At 41.7% G+C, this 24,929-nt stretch overlaps 3 protein-coding genes across 4 annotated transcripts in view; 2 read left to right on the top strand and 1 right to left on the bottom strand.

Annotated features, from left to right (window-relative positions):
* Window positions 1–1,369: 1,369 nt before the first annotated feature.
* sparc (secreted protein, acidic, cysteine-rich (osteonectin)) lies at window positions 1,370–10,306 on the top strand. Its single transcript, XM_085905916.1, has 10 exons — window positions 1,370–1,439; window positions 4,658–4,723; window positions 4,920–5,078; window positions 6,206–6,290; window positions 6,552–6,673; window positions 6,885–7,005; window positions 7,903–8,036; window positions 8,448–8,596; window positions 8,694–8,842; window positions 9,691–10,306. The coding sequence occupies exons 2-10, from the start codon at window positions 4,667–4,669 to the stop codon at window positions 9,717–9,719; spliced, it is 1,005 nt and encodes a 334-aa protein (XP_085762042.1). The 5' UTR covers window positions 1,370–1,439; window positions 4,658–4,666; the 3' UTR covers window positions 9,720–10,306.
* Window positions 10,307–12,350: 2,044 nt separating this feature from the next.
* On the top strand, window positions 12,351–17,441 carry g3bp1 (GTPase activating protein (SH3 domain) binding protein 1). Its single transcript, XM_085905899.1, has 12 exons — window positions 12,351–12,562; window positions 13,424–13,536; window positions 13,611–13,692; window positions 14,777–14,950; window positions 15,170–15,260; window positions 15,387–15,477; window positions 15,561–15,786; window positions 15,856–15,960; window positions 16,036–16,156; window positions 16,246–16,371; window positions 16,527–16,636; window positions 16,843–17,441. The coding sequence occupies exons 2-12, from the start codon at window positions 13,442–13,444 to the stop codon at window positions 17,092–17,094; spliced, it is 1,473 nt and encodes a 490-aa protein (XP_085762025.1). The 5' UTR covers window positions 12,351–12,562; window positions 13,424–13,441; the 3' UTR covers window positions 17,095–17,441.
* A 5,919-nt stretch (window positions 17,442–23,360) lies between these two features.
* The window catches only part of glra1 (glycine receptor, alpha 1), a 32,190-nt gene continuing 30,621 nt past the window's right edge, over window positions 23,361–24,929 (bottom strand). For both annotated transcript variants that reach the window (XM_085905798.1, XM_085905799.1), the window contains one exon: window positions 23,361–24,020. In XM_085905798.1, coding sequence (XP_085761924.1) covers window positions 23,706–24,020 — 315 coding nt within the window. In that variant the 3' untranslated portion in view covers window positions 23,361–23,705. The remainder of the gene's footprint in view (window positions 24,021–24,929) is intronic.

Below are 24,929 nucleotides of genomic sequence, written 5' to 3'. Positions count from 1 at the left end.
ATTATAATGGAAACTCGAATACTTGCAGGGTGGCACACAGTCCACTAGTACCTTTTCAGTTTTTTATTTTTTAGGAGGAGGAGCAACCATCATTTTCAGTAGAAAACGCTTTTTTAATCAGTTTATCACAATTTTTTTTAAACAATTAATTTTCTTCCCATCCCATCCCATTAGAATTAGAATTACTATATTTCTATTTTATGACTTCACCATTGTATTTATGAATAAGATTATAATCTGAATCAGAATCTTAATTGACAAGAAAAGAAAACGAAAAAAGTAATTGGCTTCCTTTAGTTTGAACAGCTCTAGTTTTACAGCAACAAGCAACTATAACAAAGATACAGAACACATGTTGTGTTTTATTATTGACTGGATTATTTGCATTTCCATAAATTGCAATGGGAAAAGATGAATTTAGATACACCGGAAAATAAATTAAACTAATTTGGGCCGATTGTCCATTAAATATGTACTTTTTTGTGCCTACAACCACAACTGTGTACCAAATTATTTTCACGCTTTAAAAATGCCCAGTCCAGTAAAACAATATTGTAAATATCAAAAAAAATATTGAAATTGTTTGAAGTTTGTCTGGCTACTACTTTTTTTTTGGGGGGGGGGGGGGAGCTAGTCGCATACATAAAACACGTTAGTGCCCTTCCTTTTTTCCCCACATCTGTCAAAATTTGAATCCATAAATAGGAGCTTGACAAACACAACAGCCTACTGTAGCAAAAATAGCTCATTGAAGAAATCTGTTCTCGATTATTGCTTGAGGGAGATACGGCACGCTCCTTTGAGCTGCGTATTAGTGCAATGCTAAGCTATGATGATGCTAAGCTAATGTGCAGGTCCCTTCATGGGATCTTCAACTTTGTTAACATGGCTGTGAACTTAACACAATACAACGAAAACAACAATGAATCCATTTTAAAAATGCACAATATTTAACAAAAAACATTTTTAATTTTCTCTACGAGACCCTATAAGAAAAATTCATTTTACAATACATTCTGAAGTCTTTATAGTTTTTATATTACCAACAGCTGTCCTATTTATTTTTATTTTTTTTTAAATATATATATGAGCCGTGACATTGACAGGGGACCAGTTTGTCGTTTGTCCCTGTGGCCTGCAAAAATTGCCAGTGCATTTGGGAGTTCCATCAAGTTTTCATCTGGATGATATAAACAACAACTTGGCGTTGAGATGCTCAAGTTATTTTGATGTTCTTTTAGCAGCACTTTGGTCTGCAATGTCAACAAGGGTAGCTCAATTTGTGGTTACAGTTTGGCCTCTCCCACCAGGCGGGGTAAAAAGTAGAAAAGTGGGGGCTGAGGAGGGGAGAGGGGTTGTCCTACCACAGTGGGAAGCCTTCAGAAGTCCTCAAAGATCTTCTTTGCGCTGACTAGTTCGCTGCTTCTCTGCTCCCAAAGGTAAGACTTTGAAAAGACTTCCACCCTACTGGGTTTTTATTGTTATGTTGATTGACAGCTGCCCTCAATGGTCAACTACATTTGCACCGCATAAAAGATCATAGTGACAATCTTTTCGAACTTCACGTTTGTTGTCAACAAGTAACTTAAAAAAAAACTGGAAAAAGTTAGAAGCATGACGAGAAAAGTATTTGAGCAAACAAGAAAGGGTCAGTGCGGAATGAGATGTTTGCCACATCGGCAGCGGGGGAGGCAGGGAGGGCATTGGAGGGTCCGGGTGGTAGTGCGTGTGGGGGAGGGTTAGCGGTGGGCTAGTGAGGGGTTTGTCCCAAGTCAGACAGTTCACTTGGAATGCCAAGAAAAAAGGACAAGCAAAAGGGTTAGGAACATCTCAGCCCCCCTTGTGAAGGAATGCTGGTCGTCTAGGCAACCTCTTACTTTTTCACCGATTTACCCTAACCCACTTTCAAGATTATGAACATTTGCAGTAAGTCATCCACAAGAAATCTCCTAAGATTCTCACAAAAAAAGAGATCAAATCAAGTCCAAGATTTTGTTTTGTCCAAGAAAATGTCTTAAATGCTCCAAAATGCGACCAAAGCATTTCCCCCAGACAAACAATGGTGTGAATATAGCATGGAGGATCTGCAGGTGGGCAAGCTGCGCCATTGTGGGGGAGCGTTTACTCCTCTTATGCCCTTTAAATATGGAGCAACTGACAGTCTTGACAGAGACATTTCTTTGTGAAAGATGATGTGTAATTATAGCAGTTTAGACATGAGTGGCGCAGGAAGTAAGACATTATAAAGTTTGATACACATATATGTACAGTATGTGAATTTTTCTTATCCAGGTTTGCCTTCAAGCGCTAAAAGTGGCAGGTCTGCTGCCAGGTGTGCGCTGCGTTTTCCCAAACTCTGCTGACAGGAAGTTTTAGTGCAATTGTAACGACGCAGGAACTGTAATTCCACCACCACTAGCATGCTGCTAGCTGCGCTAATAGTAAAAACATTTTCTTTTTGGATTAGAAAAACAATGCATGAAAATGGTAATCTAGATTTTTGTGATTTTGAGGCCATTATTTTCCCATTCTCACACTAATTTAAAATGTTCAATGTATTTCCTATAATGCTTCACATTTTGGCAGTAAGTAAGATGGCGCCGATACTAGCTAACTTTTGGCGGGAGGCATTGTAACCCTTCACTGGTCGCCAGTCACTCATAGTATATAAGTGTTGTAAATGAAAATGAGCATTGAGACAAGTTGCAGATGACTGAGAATCCCGTTAGAAAGTAAAAAAGAAAAAGTGAATTAAGGGTTCTCAGGTTACTTCCCTGCTCTACTGAGCTCATATTACCTTTCTCTTCTTTTTTCTTCCTGTCTATGGAACCTTTGTCTTCATACCAGGAAAAAAAAACCCAGCTTGGAGAGTCCCAAATGTTCTTTCAGGAGCATCAAACCTAAGTTTCCAATGGAAACAATCAATTTACTTTGTAGAAGTTAGCTGCTCAGTAACTATCAAGCGATAGCAACAGTGGTTGTCGTACACATAGCTAGCTAGAACAGTTTTTTTGTTTTTTGTTTTTTTTTATAACAGAGATAAGCAACTGGGAGCCTGCAGGAGCAAAACAGTGTTAGCATTAACAATGCTGCTGTTGACGTACTTCCCGATTTAAGTGAAGGCTGGGAGGAGTAACACTTAAAAAAATTTTTTTAATCGCTTCTATGTGTTGGTCACTACAATAAATATTTTAGTATTGTAGTAGTAGTAGTAGTAGTAGTAGTAGTAGTAGTAGTAGTAGTAATAAAGGCATTTGGTGAACTTCAGTTCATGAATCCACGTGAACATTTATGGCGAGGAGAAGACCAAATTTGCATCTATCTTGTCTTGAAAGCACAGCACTCATTCTGTGTGTGTGTGTGTGTGTGTGTGTGTGTGTGTGTGTGTGTGTGTGTGTGTGTGTGTGTATGCGCACGCATGCATCAGGTAGTTTTCCTGGCGTGCTGACACTGCAAATCAAAGAGGTAGCTTGTAGCAAAGAGCTACTTTATGAGAGCGACTGAGCCTTTTCCAAATAAAACACTTTGTTTGGTACTTGCGTCACCTCCTTCTCGTCCTCCTCACCCAATGATGATGGTCGTGTTCCTCCAAGTCAAACACTTAGATGAGGACTTCTTTTTTTTCTTCTTCTTCTTCTCAATGTTCCCTTCTGGTTATTTTTAAAAGAGATGCTGCCTTGTACACAACGTTCCTGCTCTGGAACTTTCCACCAACAAACAAACAAAAAAACAAGCTCGCTGACCATTACAGTCATCGCCTGAGAACATTTCAGACAAATATACGCTTTCGTCCTGTGGGAACACAGAAGTTTCTTTTGTTCAGGAAATTGAACCTTCACATGGGAAATTAAGACAAAGACAATAAAGACATTGCAAGCACAGTTGCACGTGTATGTACAGTAGAGAGGCTTTTTCCTGAAGAACGCGAGTCAGATTTTGTGAAGATTTTGTCAATCTGCCGAGGCAGGAATCCAATGAAGATGATCAGATCATCTGGTGGAGCGAAGGGAACATTCTAGATGTTGATGTTGAAAGGAAGCCAATAGAGCAGCACTAGGTTTTTCGTGCTTTGATGCCGGCATTTAGCAGCATCCAAGCGTTCCTCGTATATTTCTGATGTCTGCACGATAGAGACACTGAGCGGGAGTCTACCCAAACAAAAGAGCTTTTATGGAATTCTTCATTTGACGGCAGATGGGGGCAGACAGAATTCCTAAACAATGAAAGCTCTCAAGGCCCCAAACAGACGAGACAGAATGCTTGCTTGTTCAATATCTGAGAAATAAACATGCAATCATGTTGTTGTCGCACTGATTGCCGTAGAAAAAGCTCAAGGGTTCCAAAACGCTCTTCTGGGACCTTCTGAATGTTTGCAAATCCCACATATTCTCCCAGACTTAGTGCCATTTTTTGTCAGGGACAATGTTCAGAAAACAAGATTGAAAATGCTTCGTGTCCGATTATAAATTTGGAGCGTATTTCCATTTGCAGTCCCTTAGGCAGATAATACAAATCAAGGAAACAATGATGTAGTAAAGTTTACAGGTGTTCCTCAGGGAACTGTTTGAAGCTTCCTACTGATTCTCAATTTTTCTTTTAAAGCATCTGTGTTGAAATCCAAATAAAATGACTCCTTGTTTTGTTTTTCTAACCACAGACAAAGAAGATGAGGATGTGGGTCATCTTCCTGGTTTGCCTAGCCGGGCACACCATGGCGGCTCCTGTAAGTGACAACCAATCACTGTGTGTGTGTGTAAAGTCCTCAGCAACCTCAAACGTTCTGTTAGAATAACTTTAAAGCCCAGTTTTCATCAGTCACTCAAAGTTCCTGACAAGTTCTATGTGGTTTTGTTCCTCTAGGTGTTTCATTCACATGCACTGACTGTTTAATCCAAGAAATCTTTACTTGTGTTTGGCAGACTGAAGAGCAGCCAATGGACGAGGAGCTGGTGGCGGTTGAGGAGCAGCCGATGGACGAGGAGCTGGTGGCGGTTGAGGAGCAGACAATGGATGAGGGGCTGGTGGCGGATGAGGAACTGGTGGTGGATGAGCCCGTGGTGGAAGAGTCAGTTGTTGAGGTGATTCAAAATAAGTCATTCACCAGAAAGGTTTTTCCACACTGCACTACTCTGAGCATGACACCAATTGGTCCTGACATTCCCATTTTCTTTTTTTTTTCTGCTTGGGTTTTTTTTTAACGGGGCAAAAAAAAATCTAGTGGAACAGAAGCTGTTTAGCGAGGAGATGGTTGCCAAGTTCTTCTCAGTTGAGTCCAAAGTGGCATGAAATAGGATGGAGAACAGGAAGTAGCATTCATGGAACAGTATGACGATGACACGGAAGCATCCAGAATCTGACATAATGCAAAAAGAAAAAAAAGAAGCTTCTGGATGTTTGTGTAGGTGCTCCCTCAATAAAGTTGGATTAAGGTACAATCCCCAATATTTAGAACGAAAGAAATCCTTTGGACTATCGGTAAAATATCTTCAACAAGAAGAGTCCACTTGCCTTTAAACTTAAGTGGAACAGTTGGAGCTTTAGTTGTCCAGCTGGTTCTGATGAAGTCATCATGTTTACTTCCATTCCCAATCTTCCATATCATCATCTTCATAGTTGTTAAATCCGAAATTTCCCTTTGGAGACCTTTATGTGGATAAACACAAAGATGCTTCCCTTTGGAAGTCACTCAACAGGAAATCAAGCGCCAAGACACAATGTTCTGTTTGGTTGGTTTCAAGTGGGGTAAAAAAAGGAACTTAAGTATGTGAACATTGGCTCCTCCCGGGGTCCCGAAGGACCGCAAACACCACAGCTGGAAAAAGCAGTCTCATGCAACCTCTCAGGAAGCTCTGACGTCTTCCTGGCTTCATCGCATGCGAACGCAGCTGCTTGTTACTCGTTTGGGTCCTGCCGCTCACAGGCTGGTTGTTTCAGGGTGGAACCTTCTGGAACGTGGCCAGTCCAACCTCAAAGCCTCGGTGGTCATAAATAAAAACTTAGCTGTGCTCGGAATCACTCCCTATCTGTAGTTTTTTTTTTTATGAAACAAGGAGAATTACATCTCTTGTTAAAACAAACAAATATCTTAGCCTTTAGCCCACTAGCTTGATGATAATCCCAGCAAATTTCCTCTACATGGGATCGCACGTTAATCCTGCTGCCTAATCGACTTCCGGTCTAAACTTTGACCTTTGCTGCTTTCCAGGAGACCAAGGTGGGCTCCAACCCAGCGCAGATAGATATTGGGGAGTTTGACGAGGCCATCGAGTTGGAAGACGACATTGCCGAGAGTGAGCGCGCACACGCACAAGCCACCGCACACGTTCACATCTGGCCGCAATGTAATGTCTCTCTGGCTTCACACTCGTCTGGACTCAACAACCACAACCACAAGCAAAATGACATATTTGAGACCAGAATTATGTGTAATCAAGAGAACAGTCGCAAAACGTACACAGCAGTAAACTGTTAGGTTGATGTTTTGCAGGAAGTCCGTGGCATGAAATATGCTAAAGGCCATATTTATTTGATGATGATGTGTTTTTGTCCAGACCCATGCCTGCAGCACCAATGCAAGAAGGGCAAAGTGTGCGAGGTGGACGAGAGCAACACCCCAATGTGCGTGTGTCAGGACCCATCCACCTGCGCCGCCGCCGAGGGACAGTTTGAGCATGTAAATTTTCACTGGCGACCATTCCACAGCCTTTCGCACAAAGCACAAGACAACAATATACATTTCTTCCTAATTCCTAGAACCAAATCAATCTGAATAAAGAATATTTGGTACTGTACACCACACCCAAAAGGTTCCTGGACCTGCAAGACCGTCTCCGAAACTCATCTAAGACGTCTTTGCGCCTCACTGTTAACGTTGTTGTGTTCAGGTTTGCGGTACCGACAACAAGACCTACGACACTTCCTGCCACTTCTTTGCCGCCAAGTGCGCCTTGGAGGGAACCAAGAAGGGTCACAAGCTGCACCTGGACTACATCGGACCCTGCAAAGGTGAACTAATATTGAGTATGAATAAAACTGATACTACATTCAATGAAATGTCCAAGGAAGACATTTTGCAAATGGTGGACGTAACAAATTAATGGTATTTATTGTTATTTGATATCCAAGTAAATTGGATTAAGAGCTCGGTCATGAACCAAATTCAAGTTATGTCGAGGTAGTTGTGTGCTGCCAAGTGTGAGCGGCGGCAGCAGCAGCTGCAGCGCTCTGTCGACTGAGACGCGTCCAAACACGTTTGTGTACACATTCAAAACTGGGCTGGAGTGCAGGTGTGCGGGGTTCAAGTGGAGAACAGGCTGACACCACTGATATGGAAAGGCTTCCCACCAAGTCTAGACAATGAGATGCTACTCTGCTAGATTAAAGTCCAACAACTAGACTTTGCATTTGTTTTTCAATTTCACAAAAGAATGACAAATCAAACATGTATATCCTGGTTTTGTAGATCCCAAACACAAGTCCTTCCAAAACTCACTCAGTAGCACAAACTGGGAAGGACAATTTTTTTTTTTTTAACTGATCGACATAAAATGGCGTAGACAGGCCGGACAAATGTTTCTGAGACAGATGGGTAACCCAAAATCACAGGAATTTTTTTTTTTTTTTTCTATCTCCGCAAGCAATCAATTTCAACTGTTATCCAGAGTGGTTTGACAATTAAGGTGTTTGGAAACATGAATTCTATCAGGCAGTTCTAACAAGTCGATTTGGAGGCATAGTCGCCAAGAGCTAGACATTCCTTGAGAATTACCTAATCGGATTTAAAGCTAAATTTGTATCCTGAGAAGAAATTCTTGTCTTCCAGTTTGAATTACTTTGAAGTATTTACTATGGGGAAGTAGGTGTGATTCCTAGCTGCATTAATGGCGTTTTGTGACTGCGCAGAAATCGAGCCCTGCTTGGACAACGAGTTGAGCCAGTTCCCTCTGCGTATGAGGGACTGGCTGAAGAACGTCCTGGTGACTCTGTACGAGCGTGATGAGGACAACAACCTGCTGACTGAGAAGCAAAAGCTCAGGGTGAGGAAGGCCACCTGAACGGCTGGCGTCATTCACCCCTTTCTTACTGATCAGGAAATGTCAAGAATAATTTGTTAACTGTAGTCATGTGAAGCCCTTTGAGACGTTTTTATGATTAAGGGCTTTATAAATAAATTTAACTTGACTGACGGTACACAAGAAAAGTCAGTGTCAGGTGTTAAACTTCACACGACAGTCCCAAATTTCCACTCTTTCACACAGCTACTGTACCGCTTCTGTTATGTCTGATAGAACCTTGGAAAGCAGGAGATAGCCAGTGGGCCCGTAACACACGAACTTGTATCGCTACAGTTTATCAAAAGAGTTGTGGATTCATTTGACTTCAACTTTGGAAGCTGGAAACGGTACATTCGTTGTTGTGTGTTGACCTCGTGACTTGGGGTGTGGCAGGTGAAAAAGATCTATGAGAATGAGAAGAGGCTGAAGGCGGGAGAGCACACCTTGGACCTGCTGGCTCATGACTTTGTAAAGAACTACAACATGTACATCTTCCCCGTGCACTGGCAGTTCAAGCAGCTGGACCAGCATCCCGCTGACAGGTACGCATGCTCAGAAACTCAAGACAACTCTGCCTCCAAATTCGCACCAGTATCCTGCTGACCACGAAAACTTGACTGCTCTTGTTTGATTTGACAGCTACCTGACGCACAGCGAGCTGGCCCCTCTGCGTGCCCCCCTCATTCCCATGGAGCACTGCACCACGCGCTTCTTTGACGAATGCGACGCCGACGGAGACAAGTACATCGCCCTTGAGGAGTGGGCCGCCTGCTTCGGCATCAAAGAGCGTGAGTGAAAACCACAACTCTCTTATCAATTATTATTCTTTTTTTTGAAGTCCAATTCACTTGATATTGAGTATCTGCCGATGCAGAGCACGGGTCCGATATCTCGGGAATGACATCATAGAGAAGCAATTTTTGTTGTGTTAGCATCTTGGATGTCAAATTAATGTAGCAACAGCGTTAACTAAACCCAAATCAACAAAGTCAAATAGAAAATAAGTGTTCTATCACTTGGTAGCTAATGTATAACACACAGGTAGGGACATAACAGGAAGTGGTGTGACATGAAATAGCGTAGCAGGAAGTACGTCCTTCAATTATAAAAACTTCTTTTCAAATTGACAGTGCGGAAAATGCACAAATTGATTCCGACTCAGTTACTGGTTTGGTCTGTTAGTACATTTCTCAGAATATCATCAAATGTTGATCATTGGTTTTAATAAGTAAAATCTAATGTTTGTAAATGTCTTATTTTGAAAAAGACACACTATCTACTTTTTTACTAATCTACTAGTCAACAACCGAAATGGAAAATTTACTGTTAAGAGATTGAAATGATTTGAACATTATGTTAAATGAGGTGTCAAAACATCCATCGCAGCTCCAATTTTATTCGATGAGTTATCAAGTTATTTAGCGGTTTAGGTGTTTGTATACATATCGATGGTTAGTAGCGTTAACATTTCACGGACGGCAGCAACACTTTGAAAGCGCTGTAGGACCTAACAGCAACAACTGCTGTTTGTATCTGTAAACAATACGTTGTTCAAAAACAAAAGACAAATCCTCCAATTAATTCTTTCCCACCACTAAGCTTTATGTGTGCACCTAAATGTTTTGTGTCTTTGCAGAGGATGTGGACAACGACCTCCTCATCTAAGTTTCGCCCCCACAAGCAGAGGCACCACACAACCGCTCGCTTCTTTGGGGACGAGGTGCTGATCGTTAAGTTTAAGTAAAAACAAAATATCACTTTTGGTGCTAATTGCTCTTTTAATTTTAAGATTTAAGTAACAAACTTTTCTGCCTATACCACTAAACAAGCAAAAATTCCAAAAGCGAAATGTGCACAAACTAACATCAAACTAAAGACTTCTGATGTAAATGTTTTTTTTTTTTAAATGATATTTAAATTTATGTTTAAGGGCTTCCATTGGGCATCAATTAGACTTAAGTGTAAAAGTCCAAAAATAAAGTTTGGAAATAAAGGTTCCCTGCGCTTGCTTTTCTACTCCACACTTACTTTTTTGTTTAGTTGTTGGGCTCCACTACTGCGCGCACTCGCTCTTGCCTGGTTTCCATGGCGATGCTATTCCCGCCTGGTTTCCACGGTGCTAAAATAAGTTGGGCATGTTTAACTAAGGGAAAGTCTCGCAGGCTGAGTTTTTTTCTCTCTAATGTGTTTCTACTGACAACAGCAGCAAAGCTTACTTGAAGAAATACAATAAAATCAATCAAATGATCAAACGTCTGCATGCCTTTGGTATCTTCATCGCAACCCCTGCACACACTTTGGACAACTTGCTCTTCACCAGAGCACTCTCCAGATGCAAGACACTTCCCACACTGACCTGCTGTTAGTATGAGCATTTTCTGTTAAATAATTTGGACTCTTTATAATGATCAATTTAGCAAAGGTTAAGAAATGAACCTAATTTTAAGATTACTACAAATCTACATGACTTCCTTTTCATCATCAGAACACTTTGTACATCTTCATCTTTACCATCATCATGATGTCTATCAACATGCAAACTTTGTGTCCCGATAGTGACATTAGCCTCCATATGATGTTAGCATTAGCATTGTTTGGCCACTTACGTCTTCATTTAACAACAAAGCATAATCTTTGAGATGATTAACAAATATGAAGAAAAATAATGATGGGGTTAATACACTGGGAGACATTTCTAGGAATTCCACATAAAAAAGGAAAAGGATGTTTGCACCTGAGAATATTCCAACGTTGAGCGTGTCTTAACCCATCGCCTGCTGTTGGAATGCTAACGTTAGCATAGCAGCCAGTAAAGAGCTTCCGACAGGCTGGCGGCCCTCTGGGAGACGACCGCACCCAGTCACCATGCACACCTGCTCATCCCGGACTAGGGGGGACGACAGACAAGAGAGTTCAGCTCCTTAAAAGGAAAAGAAATCACTGAATGACTCTTGATTCCACAAATCTCAGCAGTTCAACAAAATGTCCAAACAATGCATTTTCAATATTGTTAAGTAATCTTCAGAGTATATAGATAACCTGGATTGATTTAATGTTTATTTTTATTTTTTATTATTTTGATATTCCCTTATGTGAACATATTATATGTGGTCTTAAGAACAAACAAATAAAAGATCACCAGTGAAATCTTCTGTGGACAAAGTAGCCATAATAGTTTTTTTTTTTTTTTTAAACAAAATTACAGTTTATGTGTTCTCTACCCGCACAGAGCATATTGGACCATCTGATGAGCCAGTTCTGACTAGTTTCCTAATTGTAAATTGCTTGGGCTAACTAAATACTGTATACATATGTTTACATCTAAATGTAATCATTTAGATCACCAAAAATGATTCCCGAGCGCGGCGCCGCTGCTGCTCACTGCTCCCCTCTCCCCCAGGGGATGGATCAAAATCACATGGGGATGGGTTAAATGCAGAGGACAGAGCCCTTTGAGACTGCTTGTGATTTAGGGCTATATAAAAACTTGACTTGACTTGACTTGACTGCGCATGTATAGCTCGTCAGTTAAACTCCAGCGATCTAGCAGGCTGGATCCATTTTACAGTTATTAAATATCTATTTTAATAATTTTAAATGCAATTTGCTACTTTTAACTGTGTCTACATTTAGCTAGCTGGAGCTTTTATGCGTGAAATTTCCCCTTGTGGGACAAATAAAGGAAAATATTATCTTTAAAAGTACTTCTTCATACTTTTGGCTCATTGAACTTATTCTAATTTAAAGTTAAATAGAAATAATTTAAAACCAAGGCTAGCTATTGTTAATGGACTTTGTAGCTATTTGAGCTACTGTACATTTAAAGACAAATAGGCAGTCTCTCGACTACATTTGGCTAGTTTGAGCAATTTTATGCACATAGTTTAGTTAACATGTTTGGATTTATTTGCTTTTAATGCCTTTACTTTAGAAACTTCGTTGCTCAACTCCATTGTGTCTTAAGCTATTTGTGTCTGTATATTAATAATCGGTGAGACCGTTGAAAACACAGTACTTTATTTTAAATTAGCTGTGTAGTGATGGAGCAGTTCAACCACAATGTTTGTGTCCGAGGATGGAAACATTTTTAAAGGCTTTCATACGTTTAGCAAACAAGAACATGAGTTATAAAAGCAAACGTTTTCGAGACGTTTTATTATTGCCAAGTACAGTAGCGCGTACAGTGCGCATAGTCTTCATTAGTTCTACAGCGGTACGCTGAGCTCGCCCCGAAGCGGCCAACCAGCTGCAGCGCAGCCTCGACTCGGAAGCATTTTGCAATTGGTTGTACGGACGGCTTACAACGAGAACTGCGCGTGATTGGCTGAGAGTAGCTGATCGCATAATATGATTGGTTAAAAGTGCGGCTGGGGGAACTGACGTGAGTTAGGGCTGCGCGGCTGAAACCGGCGAGCGAGGGAGCACGTTGTCCTAAGTGCTTGTGTTTCACTCATTCTAATACCACTTTTTGTACTAAAGCCACTTAAACTTGAGACAATCGACCCCTGGTAAGTAACATCGTGGATTGCGGCGCGCATAACTGTTTAAAGTTGCCATTTTGCTTCTTCCGCCGCATCGGTTTAGCTAATTGGGTCGGTGATAAAGGAACCGTCTATGTCCTGGAAAGGGAAAGCTATGTAATTACAATATTTATCTTAAAAGGCATCGTTTTCAATATTTACCGGGATTTCATAGAGCGACGAGAGTGCCCCCGTGATAAGTGCGTTAAATGTCTTTTATCAGGCTCCTCTAGACGCTTTAGTCCGGGAATTAGCCAGCATCCTTGTGCTTCCCCGCCATGCTGCGCGCTTTCGTTTTTACTCCAGGCCGCTGCCTGCCTTTCGCGTCGTTTTTATTTTTTTTTATTTTTTTTAAAAATGTCTCTTGTTGTGCCACACAATCCGGCGAATACTTCTCCTGGTCTCGGCGCTTTTTGAATTACCCAAAATCTGCAAGTGTGACTCTAAAGTCGATCTGGCACGTGCTAGCCGGCGTCACTGAGCCTCGAGGCCCCACCGAAAAGTTCTGGAATCTTCATATAAGTCGGGTTCGGTAAATACGCCCTAACCACTATATTCAGCAGTGAGTTGTAGTGTTGTTGAAATTAAATGTAGAGGGACCTTTGATTATCCCCCTACAAAGTGCTCACGATTAGGACTGGGGCCAGTGTGCCATCACAATAAATTTCAGGGCGATGACGATAATCAGCAACTGACACACACATAACACACTACAATGATGGTAAATGGACAAAAGTCGTGACAGGGGGAGTTGGGAGTGAGGATTGATGCCAAGTGCTAATGATCTAGGTCCCTTACTCAAAAATATTTACAGTATGTCAATGATGCACCTGTTTTTTTGTCATCCAGTTGAGTACTGAAGAAGAAATGGTGATGGAGAAGCCAAGTGCCCAGCTGGTCGGGCGGGAGTTTGTCCGACAATACTACACACTCCTCAACCAGGCGCCCGACTACTTACACAGGTACGCCTGCCTTACACACGCACACATTCACGGCGACTGTGCGCACCTTTCACATCTTTTGTGTGTGTGTGTAGGTTCTACGGCAAGAACTCGTCGTACGTCCACGGCGGGCTGGACACGAGTGGCAAGCCTCTCGAGGCTGTTTATGGACAGTCGGTAGGTTGCGCACCTGCTACACATTAATTGCTGCACATCCTATGCAACATGTACGCCACAACAAAGGCAACATGGTCCTTCTTACCCAAAAACGTAACACAATACTTTCCACACAATGCCTGCCGGACGACACGGTTACGTAGCAATCGCCATGTAAACCTTTCGACCCAATGCTCACACAAGAAATGCTACACAATACACTTCCATCTCGATTTTACTCGCTTCGATTCTATTCAACTTTCTGTCTAATGTGGTTTGGTCAAGAACCCCAATTTTCTTTTTTTTCATAAATTTGAAAATAGTATCTTTTATGGATGATATAAAGACCGTACCAAGCTAAATGACGAGCGTGTAAACCATAGCGATGAATTTCCGGGACCAATTTGAAGGCGTTACTTAGTATGAAATTGAGTTTGATCTTTGACTGCTTTATTACAGTCATATGGATAGCTAGGATTGTTTCGCTTTTGATTCAGAGAGGGGGAAGTTCACGGAAGCACCTCTTCTACAAAGTCGTTCAGAAGTCAGAGCCTGGCCAGACACTGTAGTGGCCGCTTTAGTTTCTCTTCCATCCAATTCACATAACATCAAAATGACTTCCTCAATCTGCATGATATTGTCATCTGCATAGTGCATCTCTTTTAATAAAACATCAACAGACTTTGATGTGTGAGGAGCGTTCAAAGTGATGGACGGCAAATGGGCTTAGCTACGTTACCCCGATGCCCATCAACTGTTCGTGGGATTCATAGGCTCAATATCTCTAATGAATTGTGTCAAAATGCTTTTAAGTTGTTTTAAAAGTTAGTTCAAGGATCACCCAAAAAAAACAAGTGCTGCATATGCCCAATAGTTGCAGATTTTACTTATTGCAGATTTTACTTATTGAGAATTTGCCAATGTGGTCTGGAATGTAACTGCCATCCGCCTTGGAGGAGGGAGGGATTACTGTAGGAGTAAATAGGAGTTCCGAGCTCGGTCCCGAACAAACTGAAGCTGAGCTACCGCTATACTTCCTCGACAACAGAAGATGTGCCACCGATTAAGCTTGCCAAGACTGAGGACGGGTGCGCGTGTGTTGCAGGACATCCACAAGCGTGTGATGGCACTGAGCTTCCGCGACTGCCACACCAAGATCCGTCACGTGGATGCGCACGCCACCCTGAATGAAGGTGTGGTGGTGCAGGTCATGGGCGAGCTCTCCAACAACATGCAGCCCATGAGGAAGTTCATGCAGACCTTCGTGCTCGCCCCGGAGGTACCAGCCCGTGCCACCGCCGCCCAAATTTCTTTTGCCAATTCTAATAAACATCATTTGAAGAGTTGAATGGAAATAGCTGGCTTGCGCCTGCACTGGCTTGACGTAATTGCAGAGTGACATTGTTTTTAACCAGGCTGTAGTTTTAATAAAAGTGTGAGAATTGTTGATGGTTACTGTGGTATGAAAAAAGATGGCAACAATGTTCTCCTCACTCAGGGAACGGTGGCGAACAAGTTTTACGTTCACAATGACGTCTTTCGCTACCAAGATGAAGTCTTTGCCGATTCCGACTCTGAGCCACCTGAAGGTTAATAATTTGATATTGGGATTATCAATAAACTTGTTTGACAATGATGTGACAATGAATGACTGTTTGACAATGATGTCAAACAGTGGGAAAAACTGCTAAGTGTGAGTATATACGTGTATTCAGAGTCTGATGAGGATGTGGAAGAGCTGGAGGAGCGCGTTCCCTCTCCAGATGTCATGGCTGACGAGTCTGTGCCTGCTTTCTACCAACCCATGTATGAGTTTTATCGAGTGGACCTAAAGTCATTCTCAACACAGCTTACAACCCAGGAAGTCACAATTCTTTCTTTTTGCTTAGTACGGAAACATCACACCCTGCTGAGGGGGAAGAAGCGGCGGCGAGCCCTCAGCCAGAACCAGAAGTAGAGAGGGAAGCGGAGGTCGTCAACGCGGTAGAGCTGAAGGCCGCCCCCGCGTTGGAGACACAAAGTGAAACGCCCGCACACGCAGCCAATGAGCAGACAGACAAGGACGCCGGCACAGAACCTGCTGAAACGGCGCCCGCTGCCCCAGAGGAGAACCGGGTCAGTGTTTGCATGCTCTGCGCTAACCAGACGCTAACAAGACGCTCACACGACACATCCTGTTTGCAGCCGTTCTCGTGGGCGTCTGTGACCAGTAAGAATCTCCCGCCCAGCGGTACCGTCCCCGTGTCTGGCATCCCGCCACACGTTGTCAAAGCCGCCCCCGCTGCCCCGGTAGGACACGCCCGAGATGGCTGGTGTCCAAACTATTTGAGGTTTTGTTTCTTGAGCATGAGTTCTTGGCTGCAGGTGCGGGTCGACGTGAAGTCAGAGTCCCAATCGGCATCACAGAGACCTCCGCAGCGGGACCCCCGACCGCGAGAGCAGCGCCCCGGTGCTCCTACCCCTGCACACAGAGGACCACGCCCAAGTATGTGTAAAACAGGAAATAATGTCCCAAGTAGACTTTTTAGACAAAGTAGACAATTTAAGTAATTTTTTTTGTTTGTTTGCTTCCAGTTCGTGAGGGCGAGCAGGGTGAGGCGGAAGTGAGACGGATGGTTCGTTACCCCGATGCCCATCAACTGTTTGTGGGGAACGTACCACACGCTGTCGACAAGAGTGAACTTAAGGAGTTCTTTGAGCGTAAGTCATATTGACCAGGCACATTCATGCAAATCTCATTTTGGGAGCGCAAAGGATAAACTGTAATCTATCAGGATTTGGGTAAAAAAAACTCAAGTCATGTTTGACATCACATGCCTAATGATGTCACGGTGTGTGTGTGTGCTGGTCCGCAGAGTACGGAACAGTTTTGGAATTGCGGATCAACAGTGGTGGAAAACTTCCCAACTTTGGCTTCGTGGTGTTTGATGACTCGGATCCAGTTCAGAAGATCTTGAGCAGTCGGGTGAGCTTGGCCTGCTCGTCTGTCCTTTGACAAATATTGCTGCTTCGGTGTCAGGATTTAAAAAAAGAAAAAAAAATTCATCTGGCCCCAAACTTCATTTAAAATTATTATTTGCCTTTTTCTTAATTGTGGGAATGAATTGCAATGGAAGATTACGTTTGAGTGAGAAAAAAAAAAGTTTAAGTGTTTGTGCATTTCCTCTTCAGCCCATCAAGCTGCGTGGCGAAGTGCGCCTCAACGTGGAGGAGAAGAAGACACGCTCAGCCCGGGAAGGCGAACGGCGGGATGTGCGGCCTCGTGGGCCAGGGGGACTAGGCGGTCCGCGAGAGCGCATCGGCGGCGGCGCTCCCAGGGGCCCGCCTGGGGTGGCCCGTGGGGGAGCTGCCCAGAAGCCCAGCTTTGGTTCCGGCCGAGGTGCACCGCCCAGCGAGGGCCGCTACTCAGCGCAGCGCCCGTGAGGCGGATGGTGGTGATGTCTTGATGATTGGACTTGACCAAATTGACCTTGGAGCGTCCTTCATGTCTTTGGACTTTAGTTTAGTTTGCAGAGTTTTGGTCGTGTCACTGTCCTGTCCTCACTGCCATCTTGACTCACGGACGTGTCCTGTTGTATTTTTTTTTTTCCTTCCCTTTTCCCCTCCAAGTGGACTGGAAGTGGGAAGTGGACTTGAATCTCCCCCTTGTTCTGTTCCTTAAAGGAACGCCGCGCTGGTGCTGGAGGCACGGGCATCTTTTTAGCGAGCTTGGCGCTTCCTGCTAAGCATGCCCACCACAACTAAATTAAAGTGAGTTCCTCTTTTAAAAACCTCGGTGTCCAAGCCCTTTTCTTCAGAATGTCAACACTCACTAACACTCGGACTATTCCATACACATAGTTAGGAGACTCCATTGGACCACAATTTGTATTTAACGGATCCAGGTACTTTGGATTTTGTCCACAAATCAGGATTTAGTAGTGATTTCTAATGATTGGAAAAAGTTATTATTTTGCTCCTGGTGAAAGAAGAGAACTCTTTCAGAGGTCGATTTTTGGACATCATCACGGTCATGGTTTTCATCTGAGAAGCCCCCATGGCTGGTACCAAATCAATGTTTCCTTGCCCCAATGAATGCAACAAATGTTTTAAAATAAGAATAGTATTTCAAGGTTTCACTAGACAATTTGGTGGAGCAAGTATTGTAGAAGTTGATTAACTATTTTGTGAGCTGCATAAAATAATGAAGCTGATCTGGTTTGCGAAACAAAAACGAGTTACGTGTAACTCGAGGCAAATCGCAACATCAAGCAAAATGAGTGAATCTCAAAGCCCCAGCAAAAGCAGTTCATTAGCTTGCCACTAGGGGGTGGTAACTCACCGCCAACAAAAAGCGTGTAGCTTTTTGCGTTTAGGCAAAGACCACGTCGCTCGACATTCATGTGACTTAACATTTGAAGCATTTCACGGGCAGCCCACCACTTCACTCAAGTCAAATCAACGCGCGTGACGTCATCACGGAATGATGCATTATTTCTGCCTGCAAATTACCACAATTGCATATGCACATCATTTCATATCAAACTATGCTCACGTATTTGTCAACATTTATCAACACCACGACTCGTAAAAAAGATTAAAATAATTTGTTCCTAATGGACAAATCAACATGGAAGAGGATGACTTGTTTATCTTAAAAAAAAAAAAAATGCAGTATCCATTGATCAGTTGCACATCAATTCCAATAATCACAACTAAAGCAAATGTTCACATAACTTGAGCCTTAAGTACCATACCCACTCCAATTCAAAACTAAAAATGAATTAGAGGAGCAACGATTAATTGACAACTAACTCATCAAAAACAGCGGTAACTATTTAGATATCATTCAACCAAAAATGGTCTCAAACTCAAAATATTTTTCAAACACTTGAAGACAGTATTGCAAAGCAGTGCAGTTATAGTTAGTGAGTCGATGCAATAAGGGCTCTGCCAGTCACCTGTAGCCAACAAAATTTGGTTGTCTTGACAAATGCTCACATTGATCACCTTTTAATGTTATATTTAACATGTTTTTACAGGAATCTTATTTTCTAAAGTGAAATTCATCACTATCAAACTGCAATTTTGTGATACTAAACTTTTTTTTCTCACCTGGTGTAGCAGACGACGTGTGGATGCACCGGTTTCAATCAGCACAACCAAATCATGCGATTTGATCAGTATTTGACTTGACAACAGTCAAAGAGATTCCATCATCCACAGTTCAACTAGTTTTTTCCTACCATTTGCGATTCTTCAAGAGTTGCCGTCGGAAAATTAGTTTAGTTTTCTGATCGAGCTCCATTCAAACATTTTAAATTTCAAGCCATGCTTGAAATTGGGCGCACCCCCCTCCAACTTTCTCGGAGATCGCCCCCTATGGGTCTGGAGTTTATCTACTAATGATTCCGCACAACTATCTCATTTTATTACTGATATACGTGAATCGTCATGATTGCGGATATAACGGGAATGCAAGTACCCGGGTATGAAAATTGTAGGAAGAACGCCATGTGACGCTTGCATAAGACAACTCAGAGAAAGCAAAATTTCGTCTCAGTGCTACCAAGCCGTTTTGTTTCATTTTAGCTGCACAAGTTTTTATTTGTTCGTATTTGAAATACACTGAACCCAACATGATATTTACTTAAGGATTGTGACAAGTTCAAAATGTCACTTTGAAGTTGAAAGAGGTCAAAAGAAACATTGCCGTTTTTCATTTGTTAATCAGGGCTCTAAAGTGGAAGCAAAATTGTTCTTGACAATTTATTATGCACTTCCCACTCGTCCTTACTTGCGTCTGTGGACATATCACAGGAATCCGCCAATTTGCCACCTGCATTTAGTGCGGGGCTCTTAAATCCTAGTACTCCGGGTCCTGCATGTTTTCTGTCTATCTGCTGCAACACACCTAATTCAAATGAGCAGGATTGTTACCAGGTCCCAAGGATCAGCTTGAACACCCCGTGGTTTACTAAACTCCTCAGTGAATTGATCAAGAACTGAGCAACAACCCCAAAAAAATCTAACGTGTCTTACCTGATGTGTTTTGGATCTTAAAGGGCAATCGCAGGCATTTCCCCAAGCAAGTCATTTTTGTCCATGAGGCCTTTTCCACAATGTTCTTTCTACTTTGTTGATATCGGTGCATGTCTTGACTTTGCGTGTCTCACCAAGAGTAGCAACAGTTCTGATGCAGGCTGGTGTTTGAAATTCATACCCCAAATACGGGGATAAATGAAAGAACGTCCAAGCTATCAAATGACGATGCGGATAACACTCAAATTCGCTCATATGCACTTCAGCTGCTACATTGGCCCAAAGAGCGCAAACATGTGAAAGCTACTATTGGCCACAACTCATGCCAAGTAACTACACTGACTTGTGCCAACGTTCAAGTTTGTCACTCTTTCTCTTTCATCACATGTATTATCAACCGGTGGTCCGCGGCCCCCTAGTGGTCCGTGGCGGGATTGCAGATGGCCCGCTCAATTGAAAATAATATGGATTTCAATCATCTTTTTTTTGGGAACAATACCATAGCCGTGGCCTTCGTACCATGTAAGATTTTGATATTACAATCCTGACATATAATGTATCGCCGTCACCATGTTTTATTAAAAAATATTACCATCTAATACAAACATCAATCAAGAAATCAGACATCAGTGTCAAGTTTTATTTGCAGTTTTTTAGTCTTCTTTTTTGAACATGACACATCTTTGAGCGAGCGGTCGCCGACATTGTTCAAAATGATGTTGATAAAAGGTCGTTAATAGAATAATTAGTAGGACATATTTCAATAAATAGAATATATGTATATATATATATATATATACAGATACAGCAGAAACGCTACATTCTTTTTTTCAAATTGCTTCACAGTTTTTTGTTGTGTGCAAGCAAAAAAAAAAGCAAACCATCCGCCAATTTCTCGTCATCTTCATATTCATGCAAAATATTCTTGGTCAGATTTTGCAAAATCAAAGTAATTTGCGCCACTTCTATTTTTTATTTTTTACTTCATGTGGAACAAGGGGGTAATCCTTGTTCTGCTCGGACGGAGCACGCCGGCGCCGGCTGGCAAAAGCGAACAGGTCGCACAAAAACGTGCCACCGCAGAAGCTGGAAAAGCTCAAAAAGTCAAAGAAAGGAAAAGAGAAGAGTAAGGCCATTCCGACGTGTGCAAAAAGAATCAGCAAGAATCCAGAATCAATCGTCTCAGCCATCCGTCAAATGCAACAAATCAAACATGCGACTTGAAAAGACAACCCCCCCAAAAATAGAAGCCCCAACCACCCACCCACCTCAAGCATAATACTCTTCATAACTGTGACGTGTGAAAGCGACCTCACGCCAGCAGGCTTTGAAGCAGCGCTCCTTTGGAAGCACAAAACTGTTTACAGGTCAGAGGTCGGAGTGAGCAAAACACAACACGACCCTTCCAGCATTTACATCAATAACCATCTTAAAATATTTCATGTTTGTTTTTTTCCCCTCAAATGGGTTATATTAAAATGTATTCCTTGCATTTTTTTAATTTAGCCATTTCATTACATAATTTAAGTGATGCAAATTTAATATATTATAAATATTAAAATTTAAACTATCAAAAATAAAAAATTTTACATAAATACCAAAGGAAAAAACCCAAATGCATATTTTATTAAGCTGGTTAATATTTTTTATTTTATATCTTATTCCTAACAAAACCATAAACCAAATATAGATATTTATATTTAATAATCTTGAAATAAATAAAAACAAATCAAAACAAATATCTACATAAATTATCAAAATAAATATTTTACTCAGGCGTCGCACTAATTTGTCAGTTTGTTTTAGATAAAATACAAAATACAAAAAATTATATAAAAGCAAAAAAGTAAATGCTCATTTTATAAAATAACCACTTAATACACTTATCAATTCATGTATATTTTATAGAATACATGTACATTTATATAATCAATTAAAACAAATAAAACGACTGTAATAGGTCATATTTCTAATAGATTTTATATATCAATAAAGATGAGAATTCATTATTTTATTTATTTTATTTGCCCTCACGAAAAGTTTGCCCACCCCGTTCATAGGTCCTCATTTTGTTTGTTTTCCTTCGCACGCCCTCAAATAACTAGCCAGCTAGCTAGTTTCCCCAGCTAGCTAGGTAGCAGCAATAGCTATGGCACTAACTGACATAATAAAAACGTAAATTCAACCTCATCAAAATGGTTAGCAAGGTAGCATGGTTTGTTAGCATGAAAACAAGCAGCAGTAGTGATGCTGAAAATTGAAAGAAAACAGCCAACCCAACCAACCTACATTTTCAGCATTATTTTCAAATTGCAAAGACGTAAAAGTTTGCCTTGTCGGAAGCACGAGAGGGCTGTGTACCATAGAAAAACAAAAAAAACATTTACACCTGGTGTGGTGTTTGCTGCTACAGGATGCTAACTTTCTAGTGAGTCAACGATGACGTTTGAATGGCACAAAAAGCCTCGCAGCTAGTTGTAAAAATCAGTTTGTCAATTTGTATGATACAAAAAGCAGCTGATGATGAAGCTAAGCTACACTAGCATCTGTGCCAGATTTATTTTCATAGTTGTAAAACGTTTTTTACGCTTTCACCACCAAATTGGATGAAAATTTGTCAGTAGCAGGTGGACCATGAAATTTTTGAACAGAAGTAAAAAGAAAAGATGCTGATAAATAATGTCAATCAGCGTAAGCCTGAATCATGAACAACACAAAAACCAACAGAAAATAGCTAATTCTGATGAGGCTAGCACAGAGGCCCAGTGAAAAACCCAGTTTGTTCGCCAATTTAGCATTAGCATTTATGCTGCCAGTTTCAAATGTCTTTGCTTTTTTTCATTCTTTCCAGGAAAATCTCACACAATTATTGTAAATCTTTGAGTTGACAACATTTTTGCACAAGTTGCTGCTGGTTTGGACTATGATGGACACACATCTGCCAGAAAAAAAACGCAAAACGTTTGACGTTTTGTCGGCGACTTCTGTTGTAGAAATTCTTCTTTGTCAAAATACAATTATTCGTACACATGACAGATAATCGGTGGATGATTGGCAGGTGATGGCGACATCATTTGCATACGGAGCGCTTTGCATAGAGAAGCCGAGTGAGGATCAAGTTCAGGAAGCACAATTCACACCAGTCAGTTTGGCACATCCACCCTCTTGTCTCCCACAAAACTAAAAAACAAGCCTTGTACTAGAAAAATAAAAATATAATAAAACAAAATGAGAATAATTTTATACATACAAAAATAAAAAAGCTTTATTTATATATATATATTTTATATATACATATATAAAGCTGATGAAAAAAAGAAATGGCTAATAACATGATAAAAATAAAAGAAAAAATATAATCAACATTAAAAAAACTAAAGAAATAATCATAATTATAACTGTGATAAAATATATAAGAAACAAATCTGTTCAGTGTTTCAAAACAAATGATTAATAAGCACAGGGACCTGTGCGCGTGTTAATGTACTTTTTGTGTCATCACTGCTGGGGGTGAAGAGGTTAGCGCGCTAGCATTAACATCAAATCAAAAAGTTCATAAATATTCTGGTCATGTCCCAACAAAGAGGCGGAGCTTGAGTTTGTGACGCTAATATGGAGGTGACTCCGCCCATATGGTCTGGTGGGCGTGGCCTCTTTAGCTCACTAGATTTTTCTTTCTTTTTTTTTTTTTTTGACTCCGCTTGTCATGCAGCCATTCATTTCCTGTCTGGAGGAAGAGGAGAAAAGGGAGGATGAAGAATGCAGAGATGTATCATGTAAGATTCTGAAGCGGCGCAAGAGGAGGATAAGACGGAGTAAGAAATGGAGGAGAAGAGGAAGGTATGGAGATGTGAATAAAGAGGTGGTAGGAGGAAGAGGAAATGGAGATGAGAAAATGAGAAAAAAGTACAAGATGAGGAACAATGAAAAGGAGCAAAAGATGAGGATGAGCGAGAGGAGGAAGATTATGTGGATATGATGAGGGTGACAAAGAGGAAGCTGCGATTTTGCATTTATTGTTTGTGTATGTCTTCGCTGCGAATGATCTTGTAGATGATCCAGTAGAAGATGTTGAAGATGAGGAAGACGAGAGGGAAGGCCACCCGCGACACTGTGTCGATGCGTTTGGCGCGGCCGATGAAAAGTTTTTTCATTTCCTCGATACTCTTCTCGGGCGGCGCCCCTACCGCGTGCCCCGCCCCTCCCGCCGGGGCATTATTGTTGTTGCCCTTAATGGCCGTCATGCCGTCCTTCTGCAGGCATGTCGGGCCCACGCCGTAACCCGAACTTGGGAAGCTGAAGCGACCGTCGCCGCCGCCGTCGTCCTCCTGCAAGCACACCACAAATTGCCAAAAACAGACACGCGTGTGGAGGCCTTTGCGTATCCCAACAATCCTCAAAACTACCAAGTTGACCTTTTGGAATTTAGAACTCAAAAGTGTACGCTTTCTATCTTCACACCACAAAACGCATTTTCAACCACAGGTGCGAGAATGATAATCAATCGACTCACAAAAGCATCTCGTGAATGAGCCGTCCCACCCTGCCCGTCTCCCCCAAACCGTAACTCTCATTTAAATCACAACAAACAACATGTACACACGCTGCACTTGTGTGTGTGTGTGTGTGTGTGTGTGTGTATCAGGTAGCACGCTCCATTTTTAGCCTTCGTGTCCCAATTCTGTCCTTGACTTCAGGCAACACCATGTATTATGCTTTTTTAGCGCGCGCGCACACACACACACACACACACACACACACACACACACACACACACACACACACACACACACACACACACACACACACACGACCGATGACCTCAGTGCGCCCTTGAGCTAAACTATGACAGATGTTGGCCGGTCTTGCTGCCAGGATCAATGGGAGACAAAAAAAAAAAAAAAACTGGAGACAAAATGAGAAAGAGGAGGAGTAAGAGGAAGACAAGGAAGGAGAAGAAGAGGAAAGGGCAAAAAAAAGAAGAGGAGGAAGAAGAAAAGTAGTCATATGATGACTGATGATATTCTAAGTAACTTCCAAGAAACAGCAACAGGAAGAACTGGAGAGAACAGCAAATGGAAGGAAAACAAGACCAGAATAAAATAAAACGTATAAAAGAAGAAGAAGTGGAGGAATGAAAAGACAGAGGAAAACAGGGAGTTGATTAAAAGGACAGCAAGAGAAAGTGACAAGGAAGTGCAACTATGTCTTTTTGGCTCTCTCTCTCTTTTTTTCTT

Source organism: Syngnathus leptorhynchus, chromosome 2 (genome assembly GCF_054491065.1).
Source record: "Syngnathus leptorhynchus isolate UIUO chromosome 2, UIUO_Slep, whole genome shotgun sequence".
NCBI lineage: Eukaryota > Metazoa > Chordata > Actinopteri > Syngnathiformes > Syngnathidae > Syngnathus > Syngnathus leptorhynchus.
The sequence above is the reverse complement of the archived record's forward strand: the minus strand, read 5'-3'. Positions and strand labels throughout refer to the sequence as shown.